General features: G+C 46.1%; 1 protein-coding gene across 1 annotated transcript in view; it reads right to left on the bottom strand.

The window, feature by feature from the left end:
- Positions 1-19,692, bottom strand: part of LOC138568799 (maestro heat-like repeat-containing protein family member 1) — a 108,008-nt gene that overhangs the window by 70,419 nt on the left and 17,897 nt on the right. The window contains exon 2 of the mRNA XM_069646573.1: positions 1,469-1,662. Coding sequence (XP_069502674.1) covers positions 1,469-1,662 — 194 coding nt within the window. The remainder of the gene's footprint in view (positions 1-1,468; positions 1,663-19,692) is intronic.

The following is a 19,692-nucleotide window of genomic DNA, read 5'->3' as shown; positions in this document are numbered from 1 at the left end:
GACAATGGACAGACACAACAGCACAGGAAATGATTTGGAAATTCCACTTGAAACACAGATAACCCCTCAAAAAAGACCCCACACAGGCAGGAAACTTCACAGTGATCGAGAAGGGCATATATTTGGCCTAGTGAACATGAGGCATCCTGTATCCTGGAGGCATCTGCCAAGCAAAATTACATATTTCTTTTAATACAAACATGCGCCCTTTAGGGGTCCTCTCCCTCAAAGCTAGTCTGTTGTGACAACCTTTTTAGACCTCTAGGCTTCTGCCAGTAGAAGTCTCCTAAGAATGCTTCTCCACTCCCTTCGGGCCTGATGAACCGATATTGGGATTGGAGACTTGGTCAGGCACCTTTATCACATGAGGGCTCAATGCAGTTATCATTCGGGCTCCACCAGGCAAGATTTTGATCTGCTCGCATAGTGCTAGCCTCAGACGTCCTGAGACACGAAAGCACTCACAATAGCTGCCCCTCAAAGCCCTGTGCATTGACGGCAGAAGCAACACAGTGCACAAAAGGAGACACATCAGACAAAAGCAGGTGAGAGCAATGAGTGTGTGGTAATGTATTTCAATGCACATGCTGTCTCTTGGCTGTGATTACTGATGGAAGGAAGCAAACATAGAAGCACTCCCTGGAACCATATTCCTCTTCTCCTTATGCTAAAATGCGCCATTGGCACAAACATCACAAAAAGCACTGGCAGCACATATGCCACCTTCCTGATTTGTGAGTGACAGAGTTGTCCCAATTTCAAGAGGGTCAACCTGCTATAATTTGAAGTCCCAGTCTGGTCCCTGCACTTGTGTTTTCCACAAAGATTGTATACAATCCTGTGACTACATATTTTGCAACTTCTGTTATCAATCATTATACCAGTGAGGTTGGGGAAGGTCTTAACACAAATGTTAATGTTGATCTTCCACTGACAAGCTCTCTTGAAGAGATTGAGCAACTCATTGTGGGATCTGTTGATAAGGCAGTGGCCGCTGCACTAAGGTGAGATGATGGTCAAGCACCATAGCTTCCTTGACTATTGCAGGCCAAGGCAGTGGAGCTTGAACAATGACCTGTTAAGCTAGGTAAATGCCCAACGCCTGTCGCTAAAGTACAAAACATATTATGGGAGAACTGTTGGCCCATTTCTGGGTTAGAATGGGTTTCCTTGACCACAATATTTATCTAACTCAGACAAGGTGAGGTTGTGGTAGTGCCAGGCACCTCCTGTGGCAGGCCTTCCTTTTATTGGACAGATACAATCATCAGTCCTAAATCGAGAATGGGGCTGCACTAACCTGCCTTTCTTCTTGGCCCACGTGTTCGCCAGATTTATGACTCACAAAAATAACAAAAATAAGCAATTGCACACTGTTTGATTAATATTTAAATGCAGATGGTGATTTAGAGTGTTTAGTGGGCACAACTGATATCACACTGTGCAGTATGCATTCGGTGTACCATACCTCATGGGGTCAAATAGTTCAATGTTAGGATCCGCCATATTCTTCTTCTTGGAAGATTTTCCATCTTCTAGCACCGTCAGGCCACTGGAGGAGTTAATGATCAGCAACAGACTTTGCAAAAGGGGAGGAAATAATTCCGGAATCAATAGTTTGGTCTCTGTCACCAAGAGCATCACATAGAGAGCATTCAAGGCCTGTAGGGAAATACAATATGTAAAGGAAACCTTTTGTCATAACGTGTGTGTCCTTTTGGACTGCAATTCTGATTTGGTTGTTAAAATAGTCGTTAAAAAATCATGAAATCACAGGCTAAGCAGCATAACATCATACAAATCACAAATGACTCTCCAAAGGAGTCATGAAAGACCCACGCCTACCTGAGTCCATCATCCCCAGGTAATGCACAGCTGCAGTAGACATGTTTTTCTTTCAGCTCCTGAAATGCAGATATTTTTGCCACCAAATAGAAGTATCGTTCACTTATAAAGTGTAGTACATTGTTTTCATCACGGCTTCTCTCAGTCTTCATACAAACCTACAATTATTAGTCTCTGTAACCCTGAATTTCCTGAAAACTAGAAGTTATCCTTATTCATTTGCCTACAAATAACAGATCCATGCAAACCTGAGACCTGGTAAAGTTTTAATTAATCCACACTCCCCACAAATTCGGAGTCCTCCATGCAAAGCCCGCGCAGGCAAAGGGTGCATTGTTGTGCGCCGCAGGTGCACAAGACGCTGGCCGACCATCCGTCGGGCCTACACTTCCGCCATGCAGATGCAATTTGAAGTGACGATTAAATAAAGTCCAGGTACCGAAGTCCACACAGGCAAAGGGTGCTGTGTTATGAGCTGCAGGTGCGCAAGACACTGGCCGACCATCCATCAGTCCCTCACTTCTGACACCCAGATGCAATTTCCGGCGATGATTTAATAAAGTCCAGGCACTGAAGCCCACACAGGCAAAGACTGAGCAGGCAACGGGCGCAACTATTGTGCGCCGCTGGTGCGTAAGACGCTATCCAGCCATCCGTTGGGCCTACACTTCCACCAAGCAGTTGCAATTTCCGGCGACGATTGAATGAAGTCCAGGTACTAAAGTCCACACAGGCGAAACCCGTGCATGCACAGGGTGTGGTGTTGTGCTCTGTAGGTGCGCAAGACGCTGGCCAACCATCCGCCGGGCCTACACTTCCTCCACCGAGGTGCAATTTCCAGTGAAGATTGAATGAAGTCCAGGCACCTTAGCCCACACAGGCAAAACCCGGGTAGGCAAAGGGCATGGTGTTGTGGGCCGCAGGTAAGAAACATGCTGGCTGACCATCCGTTGGGCATACACTTCCGCCATGCAGATACAATTTCCGGTGGTGATTGAGTAAGGTCCAGGTATCGAAGTCCACACAGGCGAAGCCCGCGCAGGCACAGGGCACAGTGTTGTGCACAGCAGGTGCGCAAGATGCTGGCCGACCATCCGTTGGGCCTACACTTCTGCCACGAAGATGCCATTTCCGGCAACAATTGAATAAAGTCCAGGTACCAAAGCCCACACAGGCGAAGCCCGCGCAGGCAAAGGGTGCAGTGTTGTGTGCTGCAGGTGCGCAAGACGCTGGCCGACCATCCATCGGGCATACACGTCAGCCCGCAGATACCATTTCCGGCAACAATTGAATAAAGTCCAGGTACCAAAGCCCACACAGGCGAAGCCCGCGCAGGCAAAGGGTGCAGTGTTGTGTGCTGCAGGTGCGCAAGACGCTGGCCGACCATCCATCGGGCATACACTTCAGCCCGCAGATACCATTTCCGGCGACCATTGAATAAAGTCCAGGTACCAAGCCCACACAGGCGAGGTCCGCACAGGCAAAGGGTGCAGCGTTGTGCGCTGCAGGTGCAAAAAATGCTGGCCGACCATCCATCAGGCCTACACTTCCGCCACGCAGATGCAATTACTAGCGATGATTGAATAAAGTCCAGGTACCAAAACCCAAACAGGCAAAGCCTGCGCAGACCAAGGGGCACAATGTTGTGCGCCGCAAGCGCACAAGACACTGGCCGACATCCATTGGGTTTACAGTTCCGCCAGATGCCATTTCCGCAGGTGCGCAAAATGCTGGCCGACCATCCAATTGGCCTACACTTGTGCCACGCAGGTGCAATTTCTGGTGACGATGGAATAAAGTCCAGGTACCGAAGCACACACAGACAAAGCCCACAAGGCACGGTGTTGTGCGCTGCAGATGCACAAGACACTGGCTGACCATCCGTCGGGTCTACACATCTGCCACGCAGATGCAATTTCCAGCAACGATTGTCGAGGTACCAAAGCCCACAAGGTGAAGCCTTCACATGCAAAGGGTGCGGTGTTGTGCGCTGCAGTTGTGCAAGGCACTAGCCGAACATACGTTGTGCCTACACTTCCGCCATGCAGATGCAATTTACGGCGATGATTGAATAAAGTCCAGATACTGAAGCCCAAACAGGCGAAGCCCGCACAGGCAAGCAAAGGGCACTATGTTGTACGCCGCAGATTTCGGTATCTACAAACTTCAAAATGCACCACCTGCAGACATCAAAACCCAGAACCCCATGCACATTCACACAACTCACCCTGCAGACCTGCTACCCCTTGCATTAGCCAAGCGCATTTGCACGACCTACCTTACAGGCCCACTACCTCTTGCATCAGGTAAGCACATTCACGCAACTTACCCTACCGACCCACTACCCCTTGCATCAGGCAAGCACATTTGCGCAACTTACCCTACAGGCCCACTACCCCCTGCATTAGGCAAGCACACCTGCGCAATAAGCCCTATAGAGTTCACCCACATCTCATTTACAGACATCATGGCACCCCTCACTCGTCCGCCCCCCATCCATTAGAAATGATCACCTCCAGCTCTGCACCAGGAGATCCTTCACCCCATACACCCCACCCCTACACAGCACCGCCCCATCCACACTATAAGCAAGCTCCTTCGCTTGCGCACCTGGCCCCCCCAACTACCCTCCACTAACACCACATTTGCTCATCTCCACCCCCCCAGTGGCCACACTTATCAAGGCCCTTAAATGTGCCCTGATCAATGCCAGATCAGTCTGTGCACATGCCCCTGAAATTCACAACCTCCAATGATCTCGACCTGCTCGCCATACCCGAAACATGGCTCCACCAAGCTGCAGGAATCAGGAAAGACAATTCTGCGCAATGACAGAACCCACAGTAGAGGTGGCGGAGTCGTGCTAATTTACAAAAACAAGCTGTGAGATGCTCTCTACAAAGCTCACTCTCTCACCCAGCAAACCTGTCAGTATCCACCTCATCTATCTCCCCCCAGCTCCCATTCTATCCTTTGAGGAAGACCTCATGCAAACTCTCAATCCCACCATCAGGCCGAGTTCAAAATTCCTGATCTTAGGAGACCTCAACCACGGACACGCATGCAAAAAGCCTAACCACAGCCCTCAGCCACACAGGGTTCAAACAGCGAACAACCAAACCCACCCACATTCATGGTCAAACCCTCGACTGAATTGCTGACCTTAACTGTAACATGGCCAGACCTAGCACCACAACCAGCCCGTTGAACGACCATTATATTCACCATTCCTATCAGAAGACGGCCCAGCCCGTCACCCAGTGAAACCAGAAGCCTTAGCCTGCTGCACTAAAAATCTTAACAAGGACCGCCTCACATCCCTCCTCTCAGACCTTAAGGTCCTGTCCAACATTGCAACCAACCCAGAGGCCCTTGTCAACCTCTACAACAACACCATAGCACAAGCTGTTAAAACCCTTGCCCCGCTAAAAAAAGCAAAAAGCCAAATATGGTCTAAAAAAGAACACTTGGTTCACCTCCAAGCTCCTTGCGTCCTGTGGTAAGAAGTGTGCCGCCAAGCGCCATGGAGAATAGACCCTTCCTTCACTATCGAAGCTCAGTTCACCTCCCTCGCTAAAGACTACAAAATAGCTACAAGAATAGATAACGCACAGTCCAACACCCGTGAACTCTTCACGATGCTGCATGAACTTGAGTCATCAGTGCCCCACCTCCACAGACCTCATCATAGTTGATACCTGGTGTTCCAAGGTGCAAGAGCCCTCACAGTAAATCTCCTCTCCCTCCAGAAGAAAATGTGGGCCAACATTCATGCCAAACCAACACCAGCCACCCCCAAAGCCACCACAGCTGCCACCAGTCTACCTACCAGCCAATTCAACTTTCGCCCAGTATCGGATCTCGAAGTTGCCGACATCATCAAAGGCCTCAAGCCCTCCCGTTGCAAAGGTGATGTCTGCCAAGTCCCCATCATCAAAGACTGTGCTGAGACTCTCCCCCCCATCATCACAGCAATAATTAACTCATCCTGTGTCACAAAAACTGTACAACCCTCCATGGATTCTCCTGCTGCTAAAAGAAAATCCATTGATCCCACCATCCCCAGAATACTACTGTCCCATTACCACTGTATCCTTCATCCTGAAAATCCTCAACCGCATAGCCTACATCCGAATCCAACAATACCTCGAGGACAACCACATCTTGGGCACCCGCCAATCAGGCTTCCGATCAAAGCACGGAACTGAAACGGCCTTGTTGGACCTGAAAAAACAGCTGGATGATATCAAAGACACGGGTAAACTCTCCCTGCTCCTCGTGCTAGACTTTTTAAATTTTTAAATTACATTTATAAAGCGCTCACACAGCCCGCAGGCATCAAGGCGCTGTTACAGGAATAGGTTTTTTGTCTTAGTTACGTATTTATAACGCGCTTAAACACCCAGAGGTTTCTAAGCGCGGACCCGGGGATCGAACCTGTGTTGCTTCATGTCGTCTTGCTTCCAAGACGCGCACGCTGCCGCTGAGCTATCCTCCCGGGACTTATCAGTGGCGCTCGATCTTGTCAACCAGGAGACACTCTGCAACCACTTCACCACCACAGCAAACTTGTCCCCTGCAACCGTAGACTGGATCAAATCCTTTTTGGCAGACAGATCCTCAGATCATAGAAGAGCATGTTACCCCACCCACGCCAGTAATTTACAGAGTCCCACAAGGATCATGCATCTCCCCCACCTTGTATAACATGTATACTAAACCCCTCTTTGATTGCCTGGTTGTCCTTGGCATATCTTACACGAATTATGTAGACGACATCCAAATCTTCCTCCCTCTCTCAAGCATCTATCACCTAGATGTCACAGACATCAACTCAGTCTATGAAATGGTCCAGAACTGGATGGCCTCACACCAGTTATGTCTAAACAATGACAAAACTGAGATCCTCTTTGTAGGCTCGCACACCACTCTCTGCAACATGGATCCAGCTTAAGAAGCCTTTAACATTGACAGTAGTTCTGCAGCCAAGACCCTGGGCATCTACCCTGGACCTCTTTTGCCAGGTCAATGCCATTGCCTCCTCTGTGGCCTACACGGCCAAACTTCTTAATGCCGTTAAGCCCTTCCTCACCACTTCCAACCGCCTCACTGTTGCTAGAGCCATCACCAGAGCCAAAGTGGACTACTGCAACACCCTCTTTGCAGGCACTTCACAGCGTAACTTGGGCAAGTTACAAACAATCCAAAACAATGCCCTCTGGGCTTCCCTAGGCTTGTTCAAGTACGATCATGTCTCAAAAGTAAAAAAAGATGCCCACTGGCTTCCGATCTGTGAGCAAATCAAAACCCTCTCCATTGCACACAAGCGCAGAACCAACACTGCCCCAGTGTACCTCTCATGCCAGGTGGAAAAAAACACCCCACCTCGCCCACTAAGATCCACAAACGACCACTTCCTCAAAGTGCCTAACTTCACCAGAAAGACCACAGGAGGATCAAGCTGTCCAGTCATTGCTACTAAACTCTGGAACAATCTCCCTATCACTAAGGGTTCTGTGCACTGCCACAAATGCAAAAATAAATTAAATAAATACATTAGAAATTATTCTACAAAGGTTTCAAATGCACTCCAGGTGGGCTCCAAAACAAAACAGCCTGGGGAAACCACTAACCAAGAGGTAAGTAATAGTTGCGAGATTAAAGTGTTGGTCACGTGGACACGTGATCTACAGTTTGCAAGTTCAAGTCCTGAGCAAGGCTGACTTAGCCTTTTATCCTTCCAAAATTAAGTACCATTCAAAGAGGAGTAATAACAACACCTCTTATTAGAGCACTTAAACGTTGGAGGAGTCTGGCATGACGCTCTATACAAGAACAGAATATTATTATTATTATTATTATTATTATTATTATTATTATTATTATTATTATTATTATGTAACATCAATTAAAGCCAAGATGGAAAGTACGTGGGAGAAGATCCAGGTAACAATTGTAAATACAGACCTGCAAGTGACAGAATGCAAGAAAATGTGACACTGCCACAGCTTGAGATGTCTGCAAGTCTGCTGTGGGTTGGTTGTTATTTCAGTAAACGTTGCTTCCCTTTTTCGTTATTTGCAAAAAAGCATTCAGCAAGGTTTGCATTATGTGAATACAATGTGAACTTTCCCCAAACAGGTAAAACCTTTTTTCATTTTAAACAAACCGGAAGCTAAGTAAAATGTAAAAGTATTTCGTTAATCTTTTCTATGAGCTTTACTGGGGTCTAACTTTAAAATACATATAGCCCATCACAGTTTACAGTTCTAACATTAGCACTTTCCTTGGACACTTAAAGTTTTGGCCATGAAAGGGTTGCTGGAGATGAACGTTGCCCCATGGCCCATTCCCCATTAACTGCTGCCCAGCAGGAGCTTTGATGAAGGAGTCATGGCAGCTGTGGTTCTGACACACATCATCAGACAGGACAGCGCTTTCCTAATCTGACAACTGGTCACACAAGGACGTGGGGCTGTGACACCCCACGCTCTCCACAATCCCCAAGCTACGACCCTGCATGCAAATCTCCTTTTTTTTTAAATGTGTTGGTGCCTGGGGTCTCCTAGTGGTCTGGTTGTGGTTGTTCCACCATAGTCTCAGTTCCTCCATCCAGACTCCCCTATCATTTCCTTACAAATGAAAATTCCCTGTTAGGAATTCTACTTCGATCTGCCATGCCTGGTGTTCTTTGCCTGGATTATGATTTTTAATTCCTCAGTCTGGAGGGAAGAAATCTGCTCTAGTTCCCAGTCCACCTTGCTGATTGACAAGCACAACTATGAGTTGCAGAAGGCAGGGAAACGCTAGGCATGCCTGAATGCTGGCATAGTTAACTCTCTAGTTTAGATCTCTAGGAGCTATAACGCAATTGTAACATACAGCACCTAAAAACGGCATCCCAAAAAAAGAATTAAGCCTGCTAACCGATCATCATTTACATTGTGCTCTGCAACATTACATGCAAATACTACACACAAATCAAGATGTCCGAAAAATAACTGCGAGCAGTCCATCCAGCCCAGATTTCACGTTTTCTTTGCATTTTGGTACAAGTAGTTCTATGCTTACCGTGCAATTAGTATGCAGTATGGGGCAAGAGTGCAAAGAAATAAGCAAGTTAGGGGCATAGTGAGAGGATAAATATACATTTGCATCACAACTATAAGTACATAGTGATGCGAAAGTAGCTGATAAGTGGCCGATCCTAGACTTTCAGCCAGTAACACTTTATATGTGTGGCTTTGTAGACCCAAAGGTAAAGTGCAATTACAAGTCTCACAATGGAAACTGCTCTTGACCTACCAGCCAGAGCTAGATAGAGATGTCAGACATGCCAAGGGGCAAGTTAGCAGGACTTAAAACCTTCTTGTGAAGTTGTCCCCACTCTGTAGATCTATCAGGCCGTCCAGAGTCAACTGTTAGACCCTCTACAAGTCCTGGTCTTCAGGCTCACATCACCCTGCAAGACCCTCTACAAGTCCTGGTCTTCAGGCTCACATCACCCTGCAAGACCCTCTACAAGTCCTGGTCTTCAGGCTCACATCACCCTGCAAGACCCTCGACAAGTCCTGGTCTTCAGGCTCACATCACCCTTCAAGACCCTCTACAAGTCCTGGTCTTCAGGCTCACATCACCCTGCAAGACCCTCTACAAGTCCTGGTCTTCAGGCTCACATCACCCTGCAAGACCCTCTACAAGTCCTGGTCTTCAGGCTCACATCACCCTGCAAGACCCTCGACAAGTCCTGGTCTTCAGGGTCACATCACCCTTCAAGACCCTCTACAAGTCCTGGTCTTCAGGCTCACATCACCCTGCAAGACCCTCTACAAGTCCTGGTGTTCAGGCTCACATCACCCTGCAAGACCCTCGACAAGTCCTGGTCTTCAGGCTCACATCACCCTGCAAGACCCTCGACAAGTCCTGGTCTTCAGGGTCACATCACCCTTCAAGACCCTCTACAAGTCCTGGTCTTCAGGCTCACATCACCCTGCAAGACCCTCTACAAGTCCTGGTGTTCAGGCTCACATCACCCTGCAAGATCCTCTACAAGTTCTGGTCTTCGGGCTCACATCACCCTGCAAGACCCTCTACAAGTCCTGGTCTTCAGGGTCACATCACCCTGCAAGACCCTCTACAAGTCCTGGTCTTCAGTCTCACATCACCCTGCAAAACCCTCTATAAGTCCTGGTCTTCAGGCTCACATCACCCTGCAAATCCACTACTTGTAGATCTGCTTTTATTTGGGGAAAACTAAACTCCAACACAGTGTTAGGCAGCAAAATGGCACAGGCTAAAAAACAAAAGGTATCAGCAAAAAATGTCGTATAGGCCATTGAATAATATAGTAACCCTGGTTCTGTATATTTTTCAGACATAAGTGCAAAAAAATGAGCAAAGTTAGGGATGAGGACCTGCGTGTCATCGGCATAATTAGTGTATTTGATGCCCAACACGTCCAGAATGTGGAACAACGGGCTCGTAAACAGGTTATAAAGGGTGAGTGGGATGCAGGAGCCCTATGGGACTCCGCATTTTATGTTGCTTGGGTGTGCACAGGCTGGGTCAGAGAAGACTTTCATAACCCTTTCCTGGAGAAACGGGCTGATCCAAGCAATGGTCTTAGGGGAGAAGTTAGCAGCGGTAGAGAGATGGTGGCAAAGAGTATTATGATCCACCAAGTCAAAAGCTGCGGACAAATCGAGGAGCAGAAAGAGATCGGGTTTGCCCGCATCTCTGAAATCGTCCATTTGATTTTTTAGATCTTAAAGTTCAGATTTGGATGGAATCCCGACTGCTGGAGGCCGAGCAGGTTGCTCGCCTCGAGGAATTTTTGAACTTGCAGATAAGCTGCCTTGCCAAGGATTTGTAATACAAATGGGACTGTAGTGATGGGTCTATAGTTCCCTGGGACAGTTGGGTCAAGTGTGGGTTTCATAAGGAGAGGGAGTACCCATGCTTCCTTGAGACCAAGTGGGACATGGCCTGACTGGAAGGAGGCATTAATAAAAGCTGGAAGGAATGGGGCAAGCGTAAGGGCACAATCTTTAATGAGTTGAGCCAGGCAGGCATCCCCTTTGCAGAAGGAATGTTTGATGGATTTGAGGAGGGCGATGACTTCTTGTTCGCTCATTTCCTTGAAAGCGAAGGGAGGGGAGTCACCAGAAGTGCTACTCTATAGATTTGAAATTTCATGGCTGAGTGCCTGTTGATGGGCGAGGATTTTATTTTTTAGAGTGTTAAGTTTGTCAACCATAGCAGATTAGATATTATTACACCATTCTTCATCTTTGTGGAGGGTCGGTGGGGGAGGACGGGTGTCAGTTTCCAACTCTCTGAAGATAGCAAAAATGTCTTTGGTCCCTGATTTAGCATTTGCTATCCTTGAGTTAAACGAGGTGGCTTTTGCTTTGATTATGGCGGCTTTATATTCTTTGGAGATAATCTTAAAAGCTAACTTGGAGGAATCATTAGGGCTAGCTTTCCAGTGGAGAGCACTGTCCTTTTCCTAGAGCATAGCTCAAGAAGCTCTTGGGAAAACCAAGCATTGGAATGCTTGCTACGCTTAGCTTTCCTTAGGGTGAGCGGGGCGATGGCATCAACTGCTTGAGTGCTGATGGATTCGAAAGCCTTCACATGCTTCACGGTTTTGCGCAAGCACGATCCTTTCATGATGGCATAAAACCAAAGGATTCCCCAGAAATCCATTGCAAATTCTGCCTGCCATAAGTAAAAGGCAAGTGGCATTTACATGTTGTGTGTAAAACAGAACCAAATGAAAAGGCGCAAATATGATTTTGAATCCATTTCTGCAAGTGAGTGAAATTGCATGCGGGGGACAAAATGACATGTAAATACCATTAATTATAATAATAATCATCATAATTAGAAAAGAATGTTCATTTCTGCCATTTTATTGTCCTCACTGCGCATGGGTTTTTAAGAGGAGAGAAGGGTGGGAGGGGGTAAGGAGGGTTTAGTAGGATAGCGGGAAGACTTAGAGGCAGTTCAAGTGTGCCAGTGTGCTTTCTCTGGAATTGACATACTCATTTTAGGGTATGTTATCTTGACAGAAGATCCCAAAGACTGAGAGTGTATAAAATGCTTATGGCAGTGTTGCCGACTAATGTGGGGAAGAGTGTGGAAGAGCTCTAAAGATGAGTGACGTTCATAGTTTGGTATCCTTCCTGTGATGTTGACTAGGCCTGTGATTGTAACCAATGAGGGTGTTTTGGTGTGGTTTTACAGTGGATGTTTGAGAATTAGAGGGATATTGGTTAATTGTGGTGGGCATATGGCATACGTGTTGGGGAGGGTGGTGTGGGTATATGGGAAAAATGAGGTGGGAGCGGAGGGGAAGTTGTAAACGTCTAATCAGAGTAGTAGTTAATATGTGCCTGTTGTTGGAGTAGGTACCGTGTTGTTGTCAGGCCCCTTCATGCAATTGCCACTTCTTAACAATTGACCCCATAATGTATTATAATAAACTATCTGAAGGCACAGTAGTCATTGTAAAATATAGCTATAGTTTCATTTAACAATACATTATAAAGTGCTGGTTCCCAAACTGATGTGCTTCCCTTTTTAGTTGGGCGTACCACAAAACCTGTTTAGTAAAACTCAAAACTGCCCCTCAAGCACCGGTCTATGCTCCTGCTGGCATGGTCTGCTGCTGGTTCCATATTATAGAAAGCGTGGGTATGTTAGTTTGCTTGTGCCCAGCCCTTTAGGAAAATCAGGAGTTCCTACAAATGAGATTTATAAGTAATATTTCATTGGTTCTAAACCAAAGTAAAAAATAATTAAACTGCACTTGTTATGGTGCAATAGTGTTCTAATATGTCCCTTTGTTTTTAAAAAAACAGGGGAAACTTTGCCCTAGTGTTAATACCGTACAACTTTGCACTTGCACCGGTGCAAAGTTTCTGTAATCTGGCCCAAGATATTTCTTTTCTACGTGCGCATTTGAGGGGCCGCGACACTGCCCGGGCCGGGAAGTAAATCACAGGTGCCCTCTGCTCCTGAGTGACTGCTGCTCCCTCCCCCAGTGCTCAAATCACATAATGCGCAGTGCAATACGGACAGCGCAAGCACAGCCCAGGGAAGGGGGGAGGGTAAGGGCGGGGGCAACCAGTGCCGAGTCTGCCTCATGTTGAGGAGGCGGCAAGTGGAGCAGGCAGGCAGTAACATGCTCAGGCTGGCGCGCGTGTCGGTGGCTGCCAAACTACCATTGATTTTGTGCTTGACAAGTTGACATTGATTTCAGGCGAGGAAAGGACTGGTCCATGCAGTGCTGTACGAATGCCTGGGGCCAATCTGTGTTTTCCTTTTTTTCTTGGAAAATCACATTTTCAAATAATGTTGTCATGCAACGTTTGTTGTTGTCCGCTCCGTGTCTGTCAGAGCTGAGTGGGATCCCTGTGTCCTCCATGGCTGTCATCATGCAGTGCTGAACAGACAAAAAGATGAGGGGAGGGAGTGGGACAGGGTTCTGGGCCACCACATACACATCTGCGCCCACCCCTTCCGAAAAAGGACATGCCCAAGACACAGCCCCTCCCGAGTTCCTGGCCCCTCTCTCTTCACCTCGGTATTGCACTGTGCAAGGCTGGAGCGTGTTCCAAGAACAGGACCCGACTGTTAGGACAGTGGCTACCAGTACAGAATTTACGTGGGATCACGCATGAATTGTTAAAGCTGCATTCAGTGGGTGCACCGTGTCCATCTCAGCTAAATGTCCAGTGCTGGGAATGCCTGTTAAATGCATCTAACAGCACTTTATTGGTATGATAAAAGAGACAGGTATTGACCAAATGAGTATAAGGGGTGCAAACGGCACCACACTGGCTTCTTGTGCATTTTCATGTGAAAAGTAGATTTATTTCCCTGTCTTTCCGTGGATAGAACTGTGGCAGAAAAAGGAACAGGTACCAAAAATATGGCCCGTAAACACAAATTGCAAATTGTGATTTATTGCAACGAACTAGTGCTTGGATGTGGGTGTATTTATGTGTGAAAAATATGTGGTGAATGAAGGTTTTTAAATACCATTGGGCGAGCATTGTGATCAAAACTACCAGATGTGGCAAGCCAGGTGCACCAGGTCGCAAACTTTCCTCGCGTTGGCCCACAAAACCAGTGCACACTAGTCTGTCAGGCCAGCACTTCAGGCAAGCCTCAGTTTGGTCTTCTTGTCTCAGTTTTCTTGTGACAGATACATGTTCTGAATACTCACGTTCTGAATAATCACAATCAGTGTTTCCTCTAAGCTGTGCGCATGTGGGCTTGCCCAGATTCCTTCTGGGTGCCGCTCAGAAGATTTTAGCAGCGCACCCAGACAATCCTCACCTATTCAAAAAGATTTAATAAGGCACAAGCCACAGCATTACCTGAAATGTTCTTTCTCTTAAAATAAGCAACTAGTCTTGATGCTCTGCTAATTTGCATTACACTACTATGCACCTAAAATCCCCAACAGCAAAATACAGCACAAGAGGTTAGAAACTAATATGAAAAACTGGCTCCATAAGAGAGGAATCTAACCAAGATATGCCTGCACACATTAATGAAACATTTTCCCTCCCCACCCATGATTCCTAAACCTGACTCTACCAAACTTTTACCTTATGACTTTAACTTCTACCCCAGAGTACATTAAGTTACTACCGGACAACTTTTATTCTTCCTCTCTTGGCTCTGCGACAGGTTAGCAGGTGTGTACCTACATCCACTTGTTTTATGTTTGTTGTAACATGAATAACGTTCACGCGCCAGAATTTCTGTTACTCATTGTGCATTACCAAAAGTGTCTCCCATACTATATAATTGAACTACCAGCTCAACTATCGGATACTGACTGTAAGTAAGCAAGATACTCAGATGTGCAACCAAATCCCATACTTCCTCTTCTTTGTGGATATGTCATGCAAGTGCTTTGAAGCGGCCCCCTTTGTAAGTTGATGCATTATAAAACTCAAATATTAATTTGCCCTCTAAAGATTATGAAAAGACAAATGTGATGCTCAACGTCTCCTACTTTAGCATTACTAACATTAACCTATACACAGAGAGCAACATTGCAATATCATTTACCTAGCCTACAAGGGATAATGGGTATGGGATTACTCGTCTGCAGTATCAGGGCACTGGATATCCAGACAGGAGAATGCTTTTCACACAATCTGCATCATTTCAAAGTGTTCAGACTTCCTTTGGGCATCGACCTTCACATGTTATATGGTAAATCAGTTCTATACAAAAAACTGTTTCCCTGAGCACTTGTGTAATTCTACACAATGATGTAAGGATGGGGTATGTTGCACAAAAGCTTGTATGCACTGCAAAAAAATTGAGTACATGCAGGGTCATGACATTCTTAAAATGCACATCATATATGGAGGCATTTAAATATGCTTTGCTTGCAAAGTATTGTGGGTCTGCAAATATCCCAGTGAGTGTTTACTGCTACAATCCCTCACTTTTTACAGTACTCTATCAACTAATATTGGCGGCAAGCACAGGGCCCGGGGAAGGGTATGGGTGGAAGTATCACTCCTTGCGGGTGATGAACAAAGCAGCACATTTAAAAAACCCAGGCAGACTTTTCGGCAGTACACTGAAGGAAATGTGTTGCCTGTTTGCTCAAGGATAGGAAATTCTAGTACCCATCTAGACAACAGCACCTTCATTTTCTTTCTATGGTCAGCTGCTGAGGGCTTTTAAATATATGCATGTGTTCTGTGTGTATTGTCTCTAGCATCCCCCTGCATCTTATTTAACTGATAACAAAGAATTACAGAAGAGGGATCCATAGTTACAGAAGAAGGCACTCAATCAGCTGAAGCTCGGATGAATTGACGCTATTAACTTAAAAGGCATATATGTGTGATTTTCTTCAACAGGGCTCCATAATAAACCTCAGTAAAGCTCTTGTTTGATTTTATCTAGATTGTGGTGCGGAAGGGTGGGCAAAACTATACACTTTATTATGTGCCCTGTCGTTTCGCTCCCTATGTCAGGGATACAAGCAGGGTTCTAATCAGAGTTTGCTCCCTAACTGGAGTCAAATGATTTTTCAGGGAGTAAAAAGGTATTAGCTTTGCAAATACGGATACTTTCTGCTTATTAAAAGATGTTCTTTCCACAGAAAATTCCTTTTGAGACCGGGCATTAATATTATTAGAGTTCCTTCCTTCCTATGCCACTGCTCTACTGGTCACTAATTCGAAAAAATATCAGTGGAGCTTTGTGGGTTGAAGCAATGATATGCTCATTGTTACTCCTTTTTTATTGGCACATTTTCCTTTTTCTAGGGAGTAAACATGCATGGTGCATATGTCTCTTAGCTCTAAGGCTTGTGTTATCACTACACACAGGAGAACGTAATGTTTATAGTAAGCAGAGGCACAGGAATTTTGGATCATCATATTCTAAGGTGCAGTTATTCTGATACAATTATCATTCTTACACACATTATTAGAAACATGTTCTCCTGGCCCTTGAATTACTTAATTAAAGTGGCACTTGAACTCCTTTCAGCATGTTTTTGACACATTGCTTTTAATTGCTGTTAATCCATCAGCAACTTTTTCTTTCTGAGTTTCTTGACAGCCACATCAGTTATGACAAGAGATATTTGAGGGCCACAAATGCAAAGGACGTCGTTTGCAGCAGTAACAGGCTGACAAGCAAGCCTATTCCAGGAGTAGAACCCACCTACCCCAACGCACCACTAAGAGAAACCTACCTAATGGTCAATGAACAGTAACACACCAGCCTTGATTTAGACCCCTTGCGTCGAAACATGTGTCAGCTAACCACGAGATTATCGCATGAAGAATAAAATTGAAAAATCAGAATACTAAGAAAAATACCTTTAAGAATAAATACTGTTGGTGCAAGATATCTGGGAACACAACTAAGAGATATTTGTGTTTTGTAATATAAATTAGTGATTTTCCAGTGGCATAAAACATACAGGGCCTCATTACGACTTTGGGCGGTATCCAACAGAACACCACCCAAACGTATTACTGTTACCACCTCTTGATCTGCAGGAATTTCCGCCGGATTACAACTGGTGGTGATGGTGTAATTCCCCATTCATACAGAGTTCATGTTGAGTCCATTGGACTCAATGTGGCTTTTGTAGCTGAATTACTGCAGCAGACATTCCAAGAATCGTAATTTGGCGTAGTAGTAAAGTTGTCAGTAACTCAGTTGCAACTTTACCGGTTACTGCCAAACTCATAATGAGGCCGACATTTTTCTCTGCGCAAAAGTACCTTTGCAAGGTGCTGTGGCAGATATTGTAGTCTTTGACTGGTTGATGAGTTTTCTGTATAATCACATATGATATATTTTATTTTAGCCAATGTGTTTGGAAAAAGTGTTGCAAGATTTTTAAAGAATCGCAGTGGCTGGGAAGAGGGAATTCCTTTCCAAACTCTCTTCTGCGACACGAACGGTAGCTCACAAAGTGGCTTATCCCATTAGTATGTGGCGCACATGGAAAATAATGTGCGCACAACAGCCAACCGGTTCCTCACATAGAGAAAAATAATTAGAGGAAACATTGCTCACAAGGCATAGTAGGTTCCTCCCCCTCCCTCTTCTGCCTCTGCTCTTAAATATTGTGTTGTAATTGTTGTAATGTACATCCCACTCTCCCTCCCTCCTTGCCTTGTGGGCACTTTGAAACAGTATATTCTTATTGTATAAGTGCCTTACAAGCAAATAATAAATAAATAAATACATAAATAAATGTCGCTTATATCGCCTGTTTACAGCATCTCCCAAAGCATGAAGAAGAGCTTTGCATCTGTGGTGTTTTAGCTTTTGAGTGGTGGGGTAGTACTGCCTGTCTGTGATAGTATAAGAGCCCCGAGCATTTGGCAATACCCTGTGTGTGGTGTGAGCACCTGATTATCTGCTGACAGTGGTTGGCATATGGGGCAAATACTAACCCTTTAATGGAAATGCAGAGCACACGCTGATCATTTGATGATGATACCTGCTATATGATCTGAGAAGCTGGCATTTGATTGAACTGCCTGCAATATGATTTGCTTACTTCAGCATATTAATGCAATATCTAAGGCTGCTTATATTTCATTGGCATGCCTGCTAGATGATGTGAATTAGTGGAATACCTGGCTTCGGATGTGAGCACTTGCCAATTAATATAATTGCCTTGTATCAGCGTTGGTGGAATAATCTTCAGAGTGGGGTTTGCTGGCATCACCTGGCCAAACAAATAGCGTTTGCTAGCAATCATGGTGTGAGTGTAACTAATAAGTGAAGGCTTCGACTGCAGCATGTGCGTCAGGAGGTCTGCTTGTGGAAATGATTGATAGACCACCGTTCTTGTCGGTGTCACGCTCACCTGATTCCCACGGAGGCGCAGGTCTGGCTTCAAGTGCTGATGCTTCTTCAATGGTGAAGCGCAGGACTCTGAAGATGGACAGGAAAGGCCCCTCTACTCTGGCTTTTCTGGCTCGCAGGAATATTCCCCTGTGCGTGAAAAGGGAGTATTACCTAATGACGGAATAATGCTCAAGACTCCCACTCCCTTCCAACCCTCCACGATACCCTTCCATGATTCCCCGTGAAGTCTCACCTTAGGGTCTGGAAGGATGAGTTCTCCATCCTGCTTCTGATGCAGGGGCGCGTTGAAACCCAGTTACTTCACTGGATTGAGGTTTGATGGGAGTTCAAAATAAGCTTGACTATTCAGGTGAGGCGCTGTAAGAGTTCTGTTGCAAGTTCAAAAGTTCAAGCTTAATAATAATGTTCATTGTTTTATTGCAGCAAGCGCTAATGCTTATGTCTTTTTCCCCCTAGGGGCCGGGGTTCGGAATGCCGGAGATATGGCGCCGACCCGAAGTGAAACGTGCAGTTGCAGTAAATGACAGGTAAGTTCTGGATGAGCGTTCAGGTAATGTCTTTGCATTCGCTCATTCAATGTCTTGTCTTTTTTCCCCTTAGGGGCCGGGGTCCGGAATGCCAGGAAGCGGCAGGACCCGAAATGAAATGGGAATGACCCAACAGGTAAGTCTTAAAAGGAAACTGAGCTTTTCCTATTCCCTTCCTTCTCTCGCCTTGTTTTCTTGTCTTTTTCTCTCTAGGCTCTGGGAAGTGGGTGCGGATCCGGATGATCGCTGCTGAAGATGGAGGCGCCCAGGAAAGGTGAGTGAAATGCAGCGCTGCAGCGATCGAAGCAAAATGCTTTTAAAATGATGTCTTCCCTTTCAGGATCGTCGGTGTGATGTCTCCGTGATGCAGCTTTAGCAGGTAAGGTCTTCTTTCTCGCCAATTCTCTCTTATCTCCCTTTGCAGGCGACCCAGGATGCTGACAGGCGTGGCTGAAGTCCAGATGCAGGAGCTGACACGGTGAGCGTCCAGCTGCGAGGAGCAGAACAACGCGAAGCGTGAGTTGCTGATCGGGCGTGGATTAAATAGCTTTGGAAGAAGTTCCAGGTATGTATCCTTCCACCGATCAGGTATGTATCCTTCCCCGACCACAACCAAGTGGAAAGTAGTCCCACAGGTAAAATAGTTCCATCCAGGCCTCAAGAGGGCCTGGATGTAGCAGCATGGTCTGCCTCAGGTAAGTGCACATTAAAACACTTGAACACATGTCTAGCTTTATGAGCCTGGCGCCTAAGGCGCCAGGACAGGGGTCCAACATGAGCCTGGCGCCTAAGGCGCCAGGACTGTGTCCAAAAGGCCCCAGCTTGGGCCTGCTGGCACTTCCCTGGGGGGAATGATGCATGCCTCTGGGGTTGCTGGGTTGGACCTGGCTCCTTGGAGGTAGGCATCATGACAGTACCCCCCCTCAAGGCCCCT

The sequence above is a fragment of the Ambystoma mexicanum genome, chromosome 2q, assembly GCF_040938575.1.
Source record: "Ambystoma mexicanum isolate Mex_15411 chromosome 2q, UKY_AmexF1_1, whole genome shotgun sequence".
NCBI classification, from domain to species: Eukaryota; Metazoa; Chordata; class Amphibia; order Caudata; family Ambystomatidae; genus Ambystoma; species Ambystoma mexicanum.
The sequence above is the reverse complement of the archived record's forward strand: the minus strand, read 5'-3'. Positions and strand labels throughout refer to the sequence as shown.